General features: G+C 61.4%; 3 protein-coding genes across 3 annotated transcripts; 2 read left to right on the top strand and 1 right to left on the bottom strand.

Annotated features, from left to right (window-relative positions):
• The first annotated feature begins 1,285 nt into the window (after positions 1 to 1,285).
• GPATCH3 (G-patch domain containing 3) lies at positions 1,286 to 5,631 on the top strand. The gene is made up of 7 exons (XM_066564898.1): positions 1,286 to 1,634; positions 1,932 to 2,338; positions 3,643 to 3,817; positions 4,237 to 4,296; positions 4,546 to 4,667; positions 4,815 to 4,942; positions 5,293 to 5,631. Exons 1-7 carry the CDS (start codon positions 1,286 to 1,288, stop codon positions 5,510 to 5,512), a joined length of 1,461 nt encoding a protein of 486 aa, XP_066420995.1. The 3' UTR covers positions 5,513 to 5,631.
• Positions 5,632 to 6,485: 854 nt separating this feature from the next.
• Positions 6,486 to 11,180, top strand: GPN2 (GPN-loop GTPase 2). The gene is made up of 6 exons (XM_066564754.1): positions 6,486 to 6,538; positions 7,036 to 7,507; positions 8,698 to 8,854; positions 9,303 to 9,463; positions 10,031 to 10,161; positions 10,611 to 11,180. Exons 2-6 carry the CDS (start codon positions 7,091 to 7,093, stop codon positions 10,681 to 10,683), a joined length of 939 nt encoding a protein of 312 aa, XP_066420851.1. The 5' UTR covers positions 6,486 to 6,538; positions 7,036 to 7,090; the 3' UTR covers positions 10,684 to 11,180.
• Positions 11,181 to 15,606: 4,426 nt separating this feature from the next.
• On the bottom strand, positions 15,607 to 16,408 carry SFN (stratifin). The gene has a single exon (XM_066564895.1). It carries the CDS (start codon positions 16,370 to 16,372, stop codon positions 15,632 to 15,634), a length of 741 nt encoding a protein of 246 aa, XP_066420992.1. The 5' UTR covers positions 16,373 to 16,408; the 3' UTR covers positions 15,607 to 15,631.
• Between the last annotated feature and the right edge of the window lie 428 nt (positions 16,409 to 16,836).

A 16,836-nucleotide genomic window follows, 5' to 3' on the forward strand; every position in this document is an offset into this window, starting at 1 on the left:
TGTGCCCCTGGTGCTCTGAACCTGCGGGATCTCTGTGTGCCCCTGGTGCTCTGGACCTGCGGGATCCCAGCGGGATCTCTGTGTGCCCAGGCTGGAGGAACCCTGCGGGATCTCTGTGTGCCACTGGAGCCCAGGCTGGAGCAGCCCTGCCGAGGCAGCTGAGGCTCAGCAGGCTCACAGCAGCTCCTGCTCTCCAGCCCGGGCAGAGTGAGCGGGCAAAGGGTTTCTTGCCCTGCTCCCGGTTTTTGCTCATTTTGCTGTGAGCTCCAATCAGTGAGGGTTGTGCTCAGCTTGATGCCGTGTGTCTGACAGTGATCCTCAGTGGGATCACTAATTATGGAATTAGCTCTGGGCCTGGCTTCCATGCTTGGACTCTTAGAAATGCTCAGGACATTTCTTCAGTGAAAAAGCCAGTGTTAAATCCTACAGGGTGGACAGACTCACCCCTCTTTTCCTTAGATTCTCTCTTTCCTCTGTAATTCCATGAAATGCAACAGGATTAAGAGCACTTAGCAGCACCTAAACCTACTGCACCTCCTGTGCGGCTCTGGGCTTTCCTGTCTGTGTGAAAAGCTAAACCCGAACAGAGCTGGTTTAGTGGGAGATCCAAACCTCCCTCCCTGGACACAGAGCCAGGTGCACACATGGAAAACTTGCTCCTCCTGCCTCCAACAGGTGAGGTGTCAGTATTTTATGTGTACATTCGTGTGGTTTGTATATAAGATGCAATAAATTATTTTTTTAATAAAATGTTTGGTGTTTTGGAACACAGTGGTGCCCTTTTAACGATGGTGTTGAATTTGGGGTGGGCAGAAAAAAACTGCAGGCATGGAAAAGATAGAATAATGGAATAAAAAGGGATTTTCCATCTGGCAATGCAGACAGGAGGCTGAACCGGGGGGACAAGACCAGAGCCCTGGCCTGGGGTGAGGAGGGCAGCCCGGAGACCCCCTGAGACCCCTGGGGGCTGTGGAGTCTGTGACCCCCTGGGGCTGTGACCCTCCAAGCCCCGAGACCCCCGGGGGTCTGGCCAAGCCCTGCTGCCCCCCGGGCCTGTTAAACCCCCCCTCAAAGGGGGATCTTGGTCCCCAACCCCTGTGACCCCCCCAGCCTCTGTCCCCACCCCTGTGATCCCCCCGGGTCTCTCTGTGACCCACCCCAGGACTCCCCGCCTGCCGCGCGCTCTCCCGCCACAAGGCGGCGCCCGCTACCCGCAACGTCATCACCGCGCGAAACGTCATCATTGCACGCGTAACGTCATCACAGCGCGCCAGCACAGGCCAAGATGGCGGCTCCCAGCGGTAGCGGCGGCGATGGTGGCGCGGCCCGGTACTGCCTGGTGAGCGGCATCCCGGCCGCGCTCCGCTCCGCGCACCTCCGCGCCTACTTCAGCCAGTTCCTGGAGGCCGGCGGCTTCCTCTGCTTCCACTACCGGCACCGTCCCGAGCGCCCGCCAGCGGGAGGCGGCGGCGGGGCCTCGGCGCCGCGCACCTGCTGCTGCCTGGTGTCCGTGCGGCCCGGCCGCGCCCGTCGCTTCGTCCGCATGTACTCGGGCAAGCGCTGGCTCGGGCCCGGCGGCGCCGCGCTGCCCGGCCGCTGCCTCATCCGCAGGGTCCGCCTGAGCGCCGGGACAGGTACGGACGGGGGGGTCCGGGAACAGCACTCTCGGGCACCGGGTGTTTAAAGCTCTCCTAGGACTTCTTACCGCTTTAAACTTGCTCCGAGGCAGGAAAAGCCCGTGTGGGCTCTGCTTATCCCCCTGCTACTCGTGAGCTCCTGGATTTACATGCCCTTGCTGGGGTGTGGGACTCCCCCCCAAACCATCCCTGCTCTCTTATGGCCCCCAAAACCATCCCTGTACTCCTGTGGGCCCCCAAAACCATCCCTGCTCTCCTGCGGGCCTCCCCCAAACCCTCCCCGTTCTCCCGCAGGCCCGGAGGCTCCTCCCAGCCCGGCCGGGGCTGCCGCCGGCCCGGCGGTCACGGAGGCGGAGCTGCGGCGGCTGCCCGAGCTGAACCCGCCCTCGTTCATGCCCCGCGGGAACGTGGGCACCCCCCTGGGCGTGTTCCTGGAGCTGATCCGGGCCTGCCGGCTGCCCCCCCGAGTCATCTCCCGGCTGCAGCTGGATTTTCCCAGGACGGGCTCCTCCCGCAGATATGGGAACGTGCCCTTCCAGTACCCCGGCACCGACACCGTGCCTGAGGAGGAGCGAGTCTACACGGCTGCAGGGGATGAGATCACCGAGGAAGAGGAGCCCGTGGGGCTGACTCAGCCTGCCCAGCCCCAGGAGGATGAGGAGGGGCAGCAGCAGGAGGAAGAGGAGTCAAACTCGGATGACGTAAGTGGAACATTCCAGCACCGTCCTGTGGGCTGGGTTGTTGGAGCTGTGAGGGCAGATCTTACTCTCTGAGCTCATTTTTCATCTCTTAGTTGGATAAGTGGCATGTTAAAACCAGCTGTAAAATAGGATTGATCACCCCTTGGTGCACTGAGCCCCTCAGGGCAGGGACAGGGGCCCTGAGCCCCCCAGAACTACTCAGGGGCTGGTGGGGGTTGATCCCAAAGGCTCTGATCCGAGGAGGAGCAGAGGGGAGGCTGGTACTGCCCAGCAGGTCCTGCCCTGGTGCCTGGCAGATGGGGTGGCAGAGGCTGGGCTGTGTCCCCAGCTCCATGCCAGGCTGTTCTGTGTCCCCTGCTCCATCCCACCACGTTGCTGTGCTGGGATGACGTGCAGAGCTGCACAGAGGGCTGACCTCAGGTGCTCCTGCACCGGGGGTTTAGTCACTCTGGGGAAATGGCTTCGGTGACAAAGGCTCCAGGAGAACTGGGCAGGGCAGGAGCCATCCCAGCCCTGTCCCTGGCAGACGCCTGTCTGGCCTGTTCTCCAAAGCTCTGTCATTACAGATCCCCAGGCAAGCCATTCCCGTTCTCTGCTCCGCCAGAATTAACTCAGATGTCAAATCTCTGCTGCAGCTGCACCCCATTCCTTTCTTCTGGCAGCGTGGGGCACAGGGACTCTTGTTCCCTCCTTTTCCCAGCTTTTTATGCAGCCTTTCCTTCTGCAGACTAAACAGGCTCCTCCAGCTGTTTCTCCCGGGCTGTTCCTTGGCTGGGCAGTGGCTGTGCCCAGGACTGGGCAGGCAGCTCTGTGTCTGTGCCAGGAGCTGCTTCCTGGAGCCCACGCAATCTCCAGGGATCAGCTGCCCTGGAATGAGCTCCCTGCTGGTGCTGACTGAGGTCCAACAGCCCTGCTCCTTACATGGGCATCAGCTGGGGCCCTTGGGCTGGGGCTGCTCTGGGATTTCTCCTGCTGACTCTGGCAGGGCTCTGAGTCAGGGATGAGCTCATCCCTCGTGTTGGGGCCTGAGCAGAGCTGCTCCAGGGGAGGGCGGTGGGACGGGGCAGGGAGCAGGCTGAGCTGCTGTCCCCAGCTCCATGCCAGATTGTCCTTGCAGGACAGTGACATTTGTGAGGAGGGGTCTGTGCTGTGTCCCAGCCCCATCCCACACCCTGCTGTCCCCTTTAGGACAATGACACGCGTGAGGAGTGGCAGGGGGCTGTGCAGTGTCCCCTCCAGGACGATGACACGTGCGAGGAGGGGGCTGTGCAGTGTCCCAGCCCCTGCCATGCTGTCCCCCACAGGACAATGACACGTGTGAGGAGTGGCAGCGGCACGCGGCGCTGCACGAGGACGTGACGCAGCAGGAGCGGCTGCGCGAGCGGCTCTTCGAGGAGGAGATCGAGCTCAAGTGGGAGAAGGGCAGCTCCGGCCTCGTGTTCTACACAGATGCCCAGTTCTGGCAGGAGCAGGATGGAGGTGACCCTGCTGTTTGTGTCACCCAGCCCACAGGCCGGCTGGAGCCCCCAGCACCGTGCCCTGGCTGCTGAGCCTTCCCTGGGCACTAGGCTGAGACCCCTGCTGGCAGCCCCTGGGGTGGGCAGTGGGTTTGGGGGGCCTCTAGGGCCGTTTCCTCTGTGCTGGCACTGCTGAGGCACCGCCCTGAGTGCAGAGCTGTGTCCAGAGATGTGGAGGGACTGGGGAGTGCCCAGGGCAGGGGCTGGAGCTGGGGAAGGGGCTCAGCCTGGAGCAAGGAGGCTCAGGGGGGGCCCTTGGGGCTCTGCACAAGTCCTGACAGGAGGGGACAGCTGGGGGGGTCAGGCTCTGCTCCAGGGAACAGGGAAAGAGCTCCCCTGTGCCAGAGCTCACCCAAAGTGCTGCTTCCCTTCTCTTGGCAGACTTTGACGAGCAGACAGCCGACGACTGGGACGTGGACATGAGCATCTACTATGACAAAGGTATGAGAGCTGAGCCACCCACCCCAGGGGAACCAGGAACTTCTGACCATGCACAATTCGGGAGCTCTTTGTCATTCTTTGAAAGCACCCAAGCTGTCAGTGAACCTGAAACGGTGTTTTTCTGGTCTGGCAGCAAGGCTTGCCAAAAAGAACAGGTTCTGCCTCCTGTGCTGGTGCTCTGGGGAGCACGCTGGTGGTGCCCAGGCTGGCTGAGCTGGGCTGTGCTGACTGTGGTTGCTTTGTCCCCAGATGGAGGGGACAAGGACGCTCGGGACTCGGTGCAGATGTGGCTGGAGCAGCGGCTCCGGGCCGGGCTGGAGGATGGATCTGTGTCAGGGCAGCACATTGGCACCTTCGAGAGGCACACCAAGGTGGGTGAGCTCTGCCTGCCTCTCAGGGCAGGGCAGGAGGGGTGGGCCCACAGGGTGGGGGCAGGAGGAGGAGGAGAGGAATTGACCATGGGGGATGAGGGTGGGATTTGTCCAGCAAGTCTGTGATGGCTTTTCCCTCTCTCCCAGGGCTTTGGCAGGAAGGTCCTGGAGCAGCAGGGCTGGACAGAGGGGCTGGGCCTGGGCAGCAGCAACTCTGGCATGGCTGAAGCTCTGGATAACGAGGGGCAGAACCCCCGGTGCAAGAGGGGGCTGGGGTGAGTTCCCAAGTGCCCTCCCAGCCCCTGTTCCCCCCTGTGCCCAGGCTCACAGCAGCTGAGGGGCTGCAAAGGGAGCTGGGTGGGGACAGGGCTGTCCCAGGGATCCCTGCACAGCTGGGCAGTTCACAGCCTCCACAGCCAAACAGGCTGCTCCTCCTGACATCCAGGGCTCCTCGGTGGAGCAGGGCTGGAGCCTCTGTGGGAGCTGTCCCTGCCCATGGCACGGGGTGGAACTGGCTGGGTTTAAGGTCCCTTCCAACCCAAACCATTCCAGGAAAGGAGCTGGGAAGCTCAGGGATGCCTGATGGCCTCTGCAGCTCCAACCAAACCCTCCTGCTTCCCTCCAGGTACCACGGGGAGAAGCTGCCAACCTTTGTGAGGAAGAAGAAGCCCCGTGGTGACAGCTCTGTTGTCATCTCCACCATCTACGATGACCCTGAGCCCCAGGACATGGGTGACCAGCTGCTGAGGCGCCAGCCCCTCACAGCCATGAAGTACAGACAGGACATGGCCTTTGTCCGAGCGTCCCAGCCCGCCCTGGGCAGCCTCAGGGCACAGCCACGCTGAGCAGGGACTGTCACAGCCTTTGTCCTGCTCCCCAGGCCAGGCTGGCTCCTGGGCTGAGTGTAAGCAGGGTAGTTTTGTATTTATTTTTAGTAAAAATACAGATTTGTAATTAAAATCGCCACAGTGGGTTTTTTTCCCTCACGAATTGAACCCTTCAAATGAAAGGAAATGGTATTCTGTGTGAATGGAGAAGGATTTAGAGTGATTAACACTTACATTCGTACTGGGATCAACCGAATGTGTGCATTTGTGAGGCTGAGGAAGCAGAACTCTCAGCCTGGGAGGCAGGGAAGGACAAGTACAGGCAGGGCAGGGTAACTCCTTCCCTGCCCGAGCGTTGCTGGGGCGTGGCTGTCCCGCTCTGGCAGGGATGGAAGGTGCTCAGGATGAAAGGCTGGTCCTGGCAGCCTGCATGGGGATTCTCTGCCTTCCCTGTGGCTCTGGTAGCGGGTGCTTTCCAGCCTGCTCTGCCCTGTTCTCCTGGCCCGGGCACTGGCACAGGGGACAGCTCTGTCCCACTGCCCCAGTGCTGGCAGGCCAGGCCCTGGGTGACTTCCTGAAGGGGTGAAGGGAGAAAATGCAGGGAGGAATTCCTCCTTCTACCTGCCAGGAGCGTGTAGCCACCTAGGAGAAGGCTGAGGGTGGGCATTAGGAAGAATTTATTCACAGAAAGGGGGATTAGACATTGAGAACGAGCTGTCCCCAGAGGTGTTTAAGGAAAAACTGGGCGTGGCACTCAGTGCCATGCTGGTGTTTGGTCAGAGCTAGGGCTCGATGGCCTCAGAGGCCTTTTCCAACCCAATTTATTCTGTGATTGGGAAAAAAGCGGGGCTGGGGCGGTGCTGGAGGGGCAAGAGCCGGGGCCGGGACTCGAACCCGTGATCCTCTCCCTGACCGAGTCCCGGGCGGGGCTGCGCGTCCCCCCGGCCGCCAGGGGGCGCTGTGGGACCGGCGGCCGCTCCGCGCCCGGAACGCGGCGCTCGGGGCCCGCGGGCACCCGGACCCACAGCGGGGGCACCGGCGGCGGTGAGCGGCCTATGGGACCGGGGGCGAAATATCGGGATAGCGGGGGGATTACCGGGATAGAGGGGGATTACCGGGATGGGGGGGATAACCGGGATAGAGGGGATAACCGGGACAGGGAGGTATAACAGGGGATGAAGCGGACTGGGCAAGGAGGGGAGATGGGAGGGAGAAAGCGGGAGCAGGGAAGGAGGGTCGTGAGGGACAAGAGGGGACGCGAGGGAAACTCGGGGACAAATGGGGAGAAGGGGACGTGGGGATAAATGGGCCCTATAAACACAGATCAAGCCCTCAGTGGGGTGCTGTCCCTCTGTCCCCTCTATCAGACCTTGTCCCTATACACACATATCACACCTCAACGGGGCACTGTCCCCCTGTTCCCTTTAGCAGAGCCTGTCCCTATAAACACAGATCAAACCCTCAAGGTGCTGTCTCCTCTATCAGAGCCTGTCCCTATAAACACAGACCCTCACTGGGGCGCTGTCCCTGTGTCCCCTCAGTGTGGCACTGTGCCCGTGTCCCCTGAGCCCGGCAGGAGGAGGAGGATGATCCAGCATGGCTGAGGACAGCCGGCCCAGCCCGCTGGCCTTTGGCCAGGTGGTGATCGGCCCCCCGGGCTCGGGGAAGAGCACCTACTGCCAGGCCATGCGGGAGTTCCTGGCGCGGCTGGGCCGCCGCGTGGCCGTGGTGAACCTGGACCCTGCCAACGAGGCCGTGCCCGGCCCCTGCGCCCTGGACATCGGCGAGCTGGTCACCCTGCCCGACGTGATGGCCAGCCTGGGGCTGGGCCCCAACGGGGGGCTGCTCTACTGCATGGAGTACCTGGAGGCCAACGCCGACTGGCTGCAGGAGCGGCTGCGGGGGCTGCAGGGACACTACCTGCTCTTCGACTGCCCCGGGCAGGTGGAGCTCTACACGCACCACCAGGCCCTCAAGAACGTCTTTGCCCAGCTGGCCAAGTGGAATTTCAGGGTAGGGATGGGCTGGGGGAGCTCCAGACAGCTCCACACCCCTGGGCACGGCAGGCCTGGGGGGTCTCGTGGCTGCTGCCTTCAGGAGGTTTGTGGCCTTTCAGGTGACGTGGCTTTATAGGGAAGGAGGGGAATTCTGCCCTGTTTTATGCTGGGAGAGATTGGCAAAAGAATGGCCTGTCAGGGCTTTTAGTGGGATTGGGAGCAGGAGCACAGATTCCTTCCTCACACTTCACACGGAGTCCCAGAATGGGTTGGGTTGGAGAGGAGCTCAAAGCCCGTCTCCTTCCAGTCCATTCCATGGGCAGGGACACCTTCCACTGGCCCAGAGAACCCCAGCCTGTCCCTGAGCACTCCCAGGGCTGGGGCAGGAGTGTGTCCTGCTTGCTGCAGGATCCTCCCCCAGCCCGGGGGGGTTTCACCAGGGTGGGTTCTGTGTGTGCCGGGAGCCTTGGCACTGCCCTGAGGAATGCAGGGGCCGTGCCAGGCCCTGCTGCAGCCCCGGCAGAGCCCCAGCAGGGCCCTGCAGCAGCCCGTGGGACGGGCTCTGGGCTCTTGCACAACGGGAGCTGCAGGTGAGAGCAGCCCCGAGCTGCTGACGCTGCGCTTGCTCTGCGGCGGGGCTGCACCACCAGCGTGCAAACCCTGCGTGCTCTGAGCAAGAAGGGCAGCTTCATTTGCTTGGGAATGTCACTGGGAATCTGCACATTAGAGCTTATTTTCACTGGGGTGAGTGGACATGGGATTGGAGTTGCTAAAATAAGACATGTACAGGGCTGGTTCTGCTCTGCCTGGGAGCCCCAGACTGGCTGGGCTCTGCTGCCCTGACTCAGCCTCAGAGCCCTGACTTGGAGTGACTTCCCCAGCTCTGGGACCACATCGTTACAGCCACACAAAACCCAGGGAATCAAAGTGCTCGTTAGTGTAATTATTAATTATTAGTGCCAGCCACAGGAGACTCTCCCAGCAGAAGGTGGTGAGCTGCAGGTACTGCTGCTGGCACTGGCGGGGCTTTGGGTCCCTTCTGACCCAAACCAGTCCAGGATTCTCTGGTGCTGTTTTGTGGGCAGGAGCTGGGAGCTCATTCCCCAGGAGCTGCAGTCAGGCCTGGACAGGTTCTCCTGTGGCCCCTTCCAGGCTGGGCTGGTCACAGGGGAAGAGCCCCTCTGACTGTGTCCCTTCACTGCCCAGCTGGCTGCCGTGCACCTGGTGGACTCCCACTACTGCACAGACCCTGGGAAGTTCATCTCTGTGCTCTGCACCTCGCTGTCCACCATGCTGCACGTGGAGCTGCCCCACGTCAACGTCCTCTCCAAGATGGACCTGATCGAGCACTACGGGAAGCTGGGTGAGGATCTCCCCCAGGGCCTGCTCTGGGAGCTCACACCTCATCTCTTCTGCCTCCCTTCAACGTGCCAGGGGGTCTCAGATCTCCATTCTGGACACAGAGGAATTTGAGGGGCAGGGGAGTGGAATTGGGGTGCCAGGTGCAAATCAGCGGTGTGAGAACAGGGCTGGGTGAGGAGCTGCTGACCACAGCCTGCTCTGGGGGGAAAGGGACCTCGCACCTCATCTCTTCTGCCTCCCTGCAGGGACCGGGACACCTTCCACTAGCCAGGGTGGCTCAGAGCTCCATTCTGGCCTTGAACATGGAGGAATTTGAGGGGCAGGGGTGTGGAATTGGGGTGCCAGGTGCAAATGAGCTGTGTGAGAATGGGGCTGGGTGGGGACCTGTGCAGATCCCACTGTGCTCCTCAGCTCCCAGCTTGCCCTCAGAGCTCCCTGTTGCCCTGCAGCTTTCAACCTGGATTATTACACCGAGGTGCTGGACCTCTCTTACCTCGTGGACCACTTGGCCTCCGATCCCTTCTTCAGGAATTTCCGCCGCCTCAACGAGAAGCTGGTGGAGGTGATTGAGGACTACAGCCTGGTGTCCTTCGTGCCACTCAACGTCCAGGTGAGCCAGCAGGAGGGAACAGGGAGCCCTGCCTGTGCAGCAGCTGATTTTTGTGTGCTCAGAGCCACAGGGCTGGAAACCTCAGCTGTGAAGAGACTCAGGGAAAGCAGGGAAGCACAGCCAGACTTGTAAATGATCTGTGGCAGCCAAAGGAAAGAAAAAGGCTGATGAGCTTGGGGCTACCTGAGCCTTGTGTCCTGGAGTGGGGAATCCAGGCTCCCCCTTCTTCAGCTCTTCTGGCCTGCATTTCCAACCTGGGCTGAGGGTCACCTAAAACCGGGTGAAATTAGGGAGCAGTGAATAATGAGAAGGGGGAGGGAGGGCTGGAAATGCCCTTAATCAGGCAGTTGGCAGAAGTGCCAGCAGGCAAATGGGCTGGGGGAAGGTGATGAAAGGGAATGAGAGGGTGGAGGGCCAGTGGCAGTGTCCCTGTTTGTCCCTGTTTGTCCCTGTTGGTGTCCCTGGCCCGCGGGCGCTGTCGGGGTGGCCCCAAGCCCCAAAGGGCCCAGGCCAGCGTGGGCTGCTGCCTGTGGGGAAGGAGCAGGCACAGCGAGCTCCCTCCTGCAGGACAAGCAGAGCATGAGGCAGGTGATGCAGGCTGTGGACAAGGCCAATGGATATTCCTTCGGGGACCGGGAGCAGCACAGCCTGGAGGCGCTGATGTCGGCAGCTGTGGGCGCCGACTTCCACTTCTCTTCGTATCCTCTCTGCTGCTGAGTTAAATTTCTCTCTCCCTGGGGGACTAAGGCTGAATTTGCAGGCCCAGGTTCATCATCTGGTGGGTGACACACACGTGGGGAGTGGGGTGTGCTCAGCCCAGCCCAGGGCAGACACCTGTGCCCACCAAACCCCCCAAAGGTTGGGAATTCATACTGTGAACTTGTCAGGAACCTTTTGACAACTTTCCTCTCTCTCACCTTCCCTTGGTTGGTCTTTCCTTCTCCTTCAAACCATACAATTGATTCTCCTGGACTTGTCAGGCCTGGGATCAGGCAGAGCCAGAAGTAACTCAGGTGATGCTGCCTCTTTCCAATGGCCTTGGGGCTAATGTGAAGCTGGGCTAGTTCCTCGCTGGGAACTTCAGAGCTCCTGCAGAAGGGAGTGTTTGAGCCCAGCCCCTCGTTTTCCTTAATTACTGCGTTATCAGCACCCTGGCAGTGCAGGAGAAGTATGTGCAATCTCAGGACAAAGCTGTGGAAGAGGAGGTGATGGATCTGTGACACGCCTTTCCCCGGCTCCTCTGTTTTGACACTTCTCCTTTTCCTACCCGGAGCTTCAGCTGTGACTCAGAGCAACTGAAAACCTTTCCAGGCAGAGTCTGGACCCTCTCTGGATGGGTTTGACCTCCTGAGCTTCAGGCCTGCTGGCCAGAGCAGGGCTTTGGCAGAAGGGAGGTGCCCGAGGGTCTTCCCTTAGGAACAGAGAGACAGGGAAGGCAGGGAGAGCAAGGAAAAGAAGCGAGATAAGGTCTCCTCCATCATGACCAAGACAGATCCAGAGAAAGAAAAATCAGCAGGAGCTGCCTGGTGTGCAGTGAGAGTGGAGGCAGCAGGCCTGGGTGTGCTGCAGGAGCAGCGTGCACAGGCCCCACACTCCCAGAGAATCCAGGCCAGGACGCCTCCACGCCGTCTCAAGGACAGAAAGATGTTTGTTTTTCTTTTTCTTAGAAATAATGATGGACTCTTTCTTAATAAAACGCTCCTCAGTCTCACTTTCATCTTAGAGTTTGCTGAAGCTGAGTAAATAAACCCAGGAGTGCTCTGGAGCCCGAGGCCAAAGGGCCTGTCCCCTGTGCCCTGCTGGGAACAGGCTCAGCCTGGCAGGGCTGGGGGCAGCAGGCAGGGCACAGCTGCTGCTCCTGCACCCATCCAGGGGCACACACACAAAATGCCAGCTCGGCTTCTTTGGGTTAAGAAAGCCCCTGTGTGACTCAGCTCGTGGTTTGCATCTCGGGCCTTTCCCAGGAGCAGCCCTGGGTGTCCTCATCCACCTTCCTTTTCCTGGCCTTGCTTTCTCCTCATCCCAAATCCTGGGGCTTCCCCTCCTGCCCGTGGAATTCCCTCTGGCTGTGCTGCTGCAGCTCCCAGGGCTGGCAGCCGCTCTGAGCCTCCTCGTGTGCTCCCTGCTCTGAGCCCTGCTCCAGGGAGAGCTGGGGGTGGATCAGGGGGTCTGAGGGTAAACTGGGAGGGCTGGGGCTGAATTGGGAGGGCTGGGGGTGCCAGGCGGGGTTTCCACATCAGAGAGCCCCCGGGTGCCTCCCGGCAGCCCCACAGGGATGGGAGCAGGCACAGATCCCAGTCCCAGCTCTGCAGACTCAGCATCGCCTCTTGCCCAAGATCTTGCATAAAATACAGCAGGATTTTCTCACAGGATGATTTGGCCCTTGGCAGAGGGATTGGAGACTGGATCCTTGATGGATCTAAATGTGAACAGGGTCTTGGGCAGCTGGGCAAGGAATTAAAATGATTTTTTCCTCATCTCCCAACTCTGTGGCCAGGATTTGGAGACAAGGAGGAGCTCAGGGAGAGGAGGACGCAGACACACAATGCTTGTGCTTCACCCAGACCCTTTCCCAATGAAACTGAGATTTCAGATACCAAAGTCAAATCCCAGAGTGCTGCCAGGGCCTCAGCTCTTCCCAGAGCCCAGGAATTTCCCTGGGTGTTCCTGGCTGGAACCCAGCAGCTGCATTTCAGTGCTGGGGCTCTGGAAGCCAATCTGACCATACCTGAGCTGAAATCCCATCCTCACCCTGTGGCTCGTGGCCTTGTCCTGCTCCTTTTGGGGCTCTGTAGTTGCTGTGAAGGGGTGGGAGACGGGATCATAAAAATATTAATTTTATAGTGGCTTTTTCATGGCTTTGAGAGATTTGGTGGCTTAAAAGGGTATGGTCAGGTCAGGCTGAGTTACGCAAGAGCCATCAAAGCTTTTGTGGCTTTTTGGCTTTTTTATTTGAATGCCCTGGATATCTGCAGCCTCAGCCTTGGGATGGAAACTGCTCAGCTCAGCTCAGGATCCTCTGCTGTGCTCCAGCCAGGAAATGCTCAGGCCTCAGAGAGCTTCAGCCCCAAAACTGCAGCGGTTTTGCACCGAGGAGCTTCTTAGAGATGAATCAGGGGCTGGACCGGGACCCACAGCCCGGAGGGGACAGTTCTGCTCCTGCCCAGGCTGGGCCAGAGCCCCTGGTGTGGAATGCAGGGTGAGAGGCAGCCTGTCCCTGCACCCACACACCCATGGCAGGGAGGGGACACGGCGGGGCTCCCAGGCCAGGGAGGTGACACTCAGGCTGCCAGGGAGGTGACACTTTGGCTGCTGCCACTGCCTTGAGCAATCAAGGGCCAGGATGAGTCACCCCAAGCCTGGCATGTCCCTGGGAAGGGGCCCAGCTTTCTGCTGAGCTTGTCCTACTGCTGAGCCCACCCTGCCCTAAGCTGCTCCTACCTGCTGAGCCCACCCTGACTGTGGGACTGAACCTGAGAGAGGTGTTTTGGGGATGGAGGGATTTGAGCACCCATCACAGCCACAGAACTGGGCTTTCCTGGGTCCCCACAGCGTTCCAGCCCTGATTTCCAGCTCCACCATGGAGCTCCTGCTCAGAAGCTGAGTGGTGCTTTCTAATGGGGATAAAAAACCTATCCAAAAAACGCCAAGGCCCCCAGAGCAGGCAGTGGTGCCAGCCTGGCAGGAGGCTGCCCAGACCAGGGGTGATGGGCACCCCATGTCTGGGTGCCCAGACTGGTGCCAGCCTGGCAGGAGCCGCCAGCCCCAGCCCTGGGCACAAGGCCCTGGGGGAGCTGGTGACAGGGACAGGCGGCGCTGTGGGTCCTGCAGCTGCCACCCAGGGTGGGCAGAGCCTTTGGCAGGCAGCACAACGTCCCTGCTGGCCCTACAGCCCTGCTTGGTGGCCTTGTCCCCACAGCCACCAGCCCTGGTGTAGGGGCTGTGCCAGGGCCCTGATGGGGCAGTGACTGCAAGGTGGGGACACTCCTTGGCCTGGGCACACAGTCCCTCTGCTCTAAGGGTGTTTAAGACACTAAAACAGATCAATTTGAGAGCTTTTCTGGATGTCCCTTCAGATGGGAATGCCGAGAGCATTCCATGGCCACTGGACAAGGACCAGGCTGGGGATCGAGGTCCCGGTGTCGCCCTGGTCCTTCCACCTGGGTGCCACCATCCTGTGCGAAGCAGGGGGACAGAAGGACCCCAGAGAGCTCCCCAGCAGCACAAGCCTCTCACAGGAGTGTCCTGGGGACCCAGGGCTCCTCCTTCCCAGTCTGGAAAAGCTGCCGGACCGGCTGGGAGCGGGGAGCACCTTCCTCCCACACGGCCCAGCCACGCTGCAATTTCGGGAGCTGTTGAAATCAGTTAACTCCTGGGGAGCCAGGGGGAACCCACAGCCCCAGGGGTGGACAGACACCCCAGTTACCCCTTCCTGGGCACGGCACTGCCAGCTCCAGCCCCGCCATGCCCAGTTTAACCAGTCCAGGTGTCCCCGGGCCGTGGGGTCAGGGCCAGCGCGAGCCCTCGGCTCGTTTGTCCCGCTCTGGCTAATTACAGGGCTGGGGCTGTTCCCAGGCTGGCAGAGCTTGGGGCCAGGGGGAGGCCAAGCTTTGGGGTCCCTCAGGACCAGCCCTGACACTTCTGGGGCCCCAGGGAGCCTCTGGGGGGCCAGGCAGCACCCGGGGTGCTGTGATGGGGCTGGGGAGGGCCAGGGGGCTCACGGGGGCTCGTCCCCTCTGCATCCACCTCTCCAGGTGTCCCATCCAGGTGAGCAGTGCTGGTTTGTGCAGCCCAGCCTCCCACAGCAGAGCCTATACCAGGCCAGCCCCTCATTCCCTGGGCACCCCACAATTCCTGTGTGCACTAAGGGGGTCACGTCCCTGCTCGTGCCTCATTCCCCAAAGCTTGGGGGGCCCTGCACTCCTCGGGCTGGGATTTGGCCAGGCATGGCTGGGGACTGGCGAGACCCCCCTGTCCCCCTGCAGCACGTCCTGAGTCAGGCGCCTTTCCTTTCCTGCCAGGGCTCCCCATCAAAGGCAGCTCCTGCCCGGCCCTGCTGGCTCTGTGAGCTCATAGCCCAGGGTGCTGTGACTGTATTTTATTGTAATTATCGTTCATGTCGAAACGCGCCGGTGGGGGAAGGGGGAGGGAGCTGCGCCCTTCCCGTGGCCCCGTGCCAGGGCCAGAAGTGCTGAGCTTTCACCTGTCCCAGCGCGCCAGCACCTCGAGAGGGATGTGGGACCTTGAGGGGAGAGAGTCCCCACCCCGCTGCCAGCCCAGAGCTGTCCCTGTGTCACTGCCCGTGCAGCTTTTGTGGATTTTCCTCCTTGGAATTAGAGGAGCCATGGGGGAGGACCTGGGGACCCTCACAGGGGTGTCAGGGACAGGTTTTGGGGAGCTCTGGCTTTGTATTAATGGGGTTGGGTCAGGGACTTGGGAACTTTGAGCACCTTGTGGAGCAGCCAGGCCTGCGTGGGGCTGCCAAAACCCCCGTCCCAGGGATGCAGGGACTCCTGAGCCCTTCCACGGGCTGCAGCTCAGCCCAAGACCCTGCTGAGGGGCTGGGGGGCACCGAGGGCAGGCAGGGCTGGGGGCACCGAGGGCAGGCAGGGCTGGGGGGCCTGGCTGCCCCCACCCTGGGACTGGAAGGGGGCGAGGCAGGCCTGGAGCTGCCCGGACATGTGCGCAGGGAGAGACGAGGCAGACGAGAGCAGAGGTGCAGGAGAAGGTTTATTGGAGCACAGAGGCAACACGAGACCCCCTCCCGGAATGGAGGGGCTGCCCGGACCCCCCCTCGCCCCGGCCCAGCCCCTCACCTCCTCCTGTTGCTGCTCCAGCCCTCTGGGACAGGGGGTTTGGAGCTGGCACAAGCCAGACTGGACATCCCCCGCAAAAAAACGTTAAATAGCTGGGGGCTGGCAGCTCTCCGGGACAGAGGCACCCCCTCTCCCTCTTTACCCCTTCCCCAGAGCAGAGGATGGGGGAAAGGGAGGGAAGGGCCCTGCCAAAACCACCCCCACTCCCGGTATCCAGGCTGGGGGGGAGCTGAGACTCCTCCCCACCAAAACCGACCAAAAAAAAAAAAAAAACTTAAAAAAAAAAAAAAGACAACCAAAAAAAAAAAACCACGAAGAGATGCCGAAGGGTCTGGAGCGGGGCAGGGGACGCTCAGTTCTTGGGCTCTTCGCCAGCCTCGCCGCCGTCTTCGCCAGCACACTCGGCTGTCCATAGCGTGAGGTTGTCCCTGAGCAGCTGCATGATGAGGGTGCTGTCCTTGTAGGAGTCTTCGCTGAGCGTGTGCAGGTCGCCCATGGCCTCGTCGAAGGTGGTCTTGGCCAGGGAGATGGCCTGCTCGGGGGCGTTGGCGATCTCGTAGTGGAACACGGAGAAGTTGAGGGCCAGCCCCAGGCGGATGGGGTTCGTGGGCTGCATCTCCTTTTTGCTGATGTCCATGGCCTCTTGGTAGGCCTCCTGGGCCTTCTCTATCGTCGACAGGCGGTCGTCCCCGCTGGCCACCTCGGCCAGGTATCGGAAGTAGTCGCCCTTCATCTTCAGGTAGAAGACCTTGCTCTCGGTGTCGCTGTCCTTCTTGATGAGATACTTGTCCAGCAAGCCCAGCACGTTGTTGCAGACGGCGTTCAGCTCCTGCTCCACCTTCTCCCGGTACTCGTTCACCACCTGCGCCTTGTCGTCGCCCTCCTCGGTTTTGTGCTCGATGCTGGAGATGACCCTCCAGGCCGAGCGCTGGCAGCCCACCACGTTCTTGTAGGCCACCGAGAGCAGGTTGCGCTCCTCGTTGGACAGCTCGTCGCCGTGCTCCACCACGGCCTTCATGAAGTCGGCCATGTCCTCGTAGCGCTCAGCCTGCTCGGCCAGCTTGGCCTTCTGCACCTGCTGGTTTCTTGCCATGGCTGGGACGCGGGCGTCGGGCGAGCAGCGGGGCCGGGAGCCGTCGGAGCCTCTGCCGAGCGCCGCCGCCGGGATTCGCTTTTGGCTGCGCGTCGGAGCCTCGAGCGAGAGCAGGAGGAGCCAGCCAGGTCCAAGGAGTGTCCTCCTCCTCCTCCTCCTCTGCTTCCTCCCCGCCGAGCGCGGCCTTAAAAGGAAAATCGCGGTGATTCATCGCCCGCGGGCGGCGGGGCTGGGGAGGGGGCGCGGGGGGCGGCCAACGCCCTGCCCTCCCCGTGGGTGCGGCACCCGCGGGTGCCCCGGGGCTCTCCCCAGAGCCAACGCCCGCCCCGGCACCGGGAAACGCCCTTGGAGCTGCTGAGAGCGCTGGGGAGGCGACGGAGCTGCGCTGTCCTTTGGGGGGGACGGGGACACGGGCAGCGAGCGCTGGGCTCGTCCCCGGCCCGGAGAAATGGGGCACGGGGTGT

The sequence above is a fragment of the Molothrus aeneus genome, chromosome 23, assembly GCF_037042795.1.
Source record: "Molothrus aeneus isolate 106 chromosome 23, BPBGC_Maene_1.0, whole genome shotgun sequence".
NCBI lineage: Eukaryota > Metazoa > Chordata > Aves > Passeriformes > Icteridae > Molothrus > Molothrus aeneus.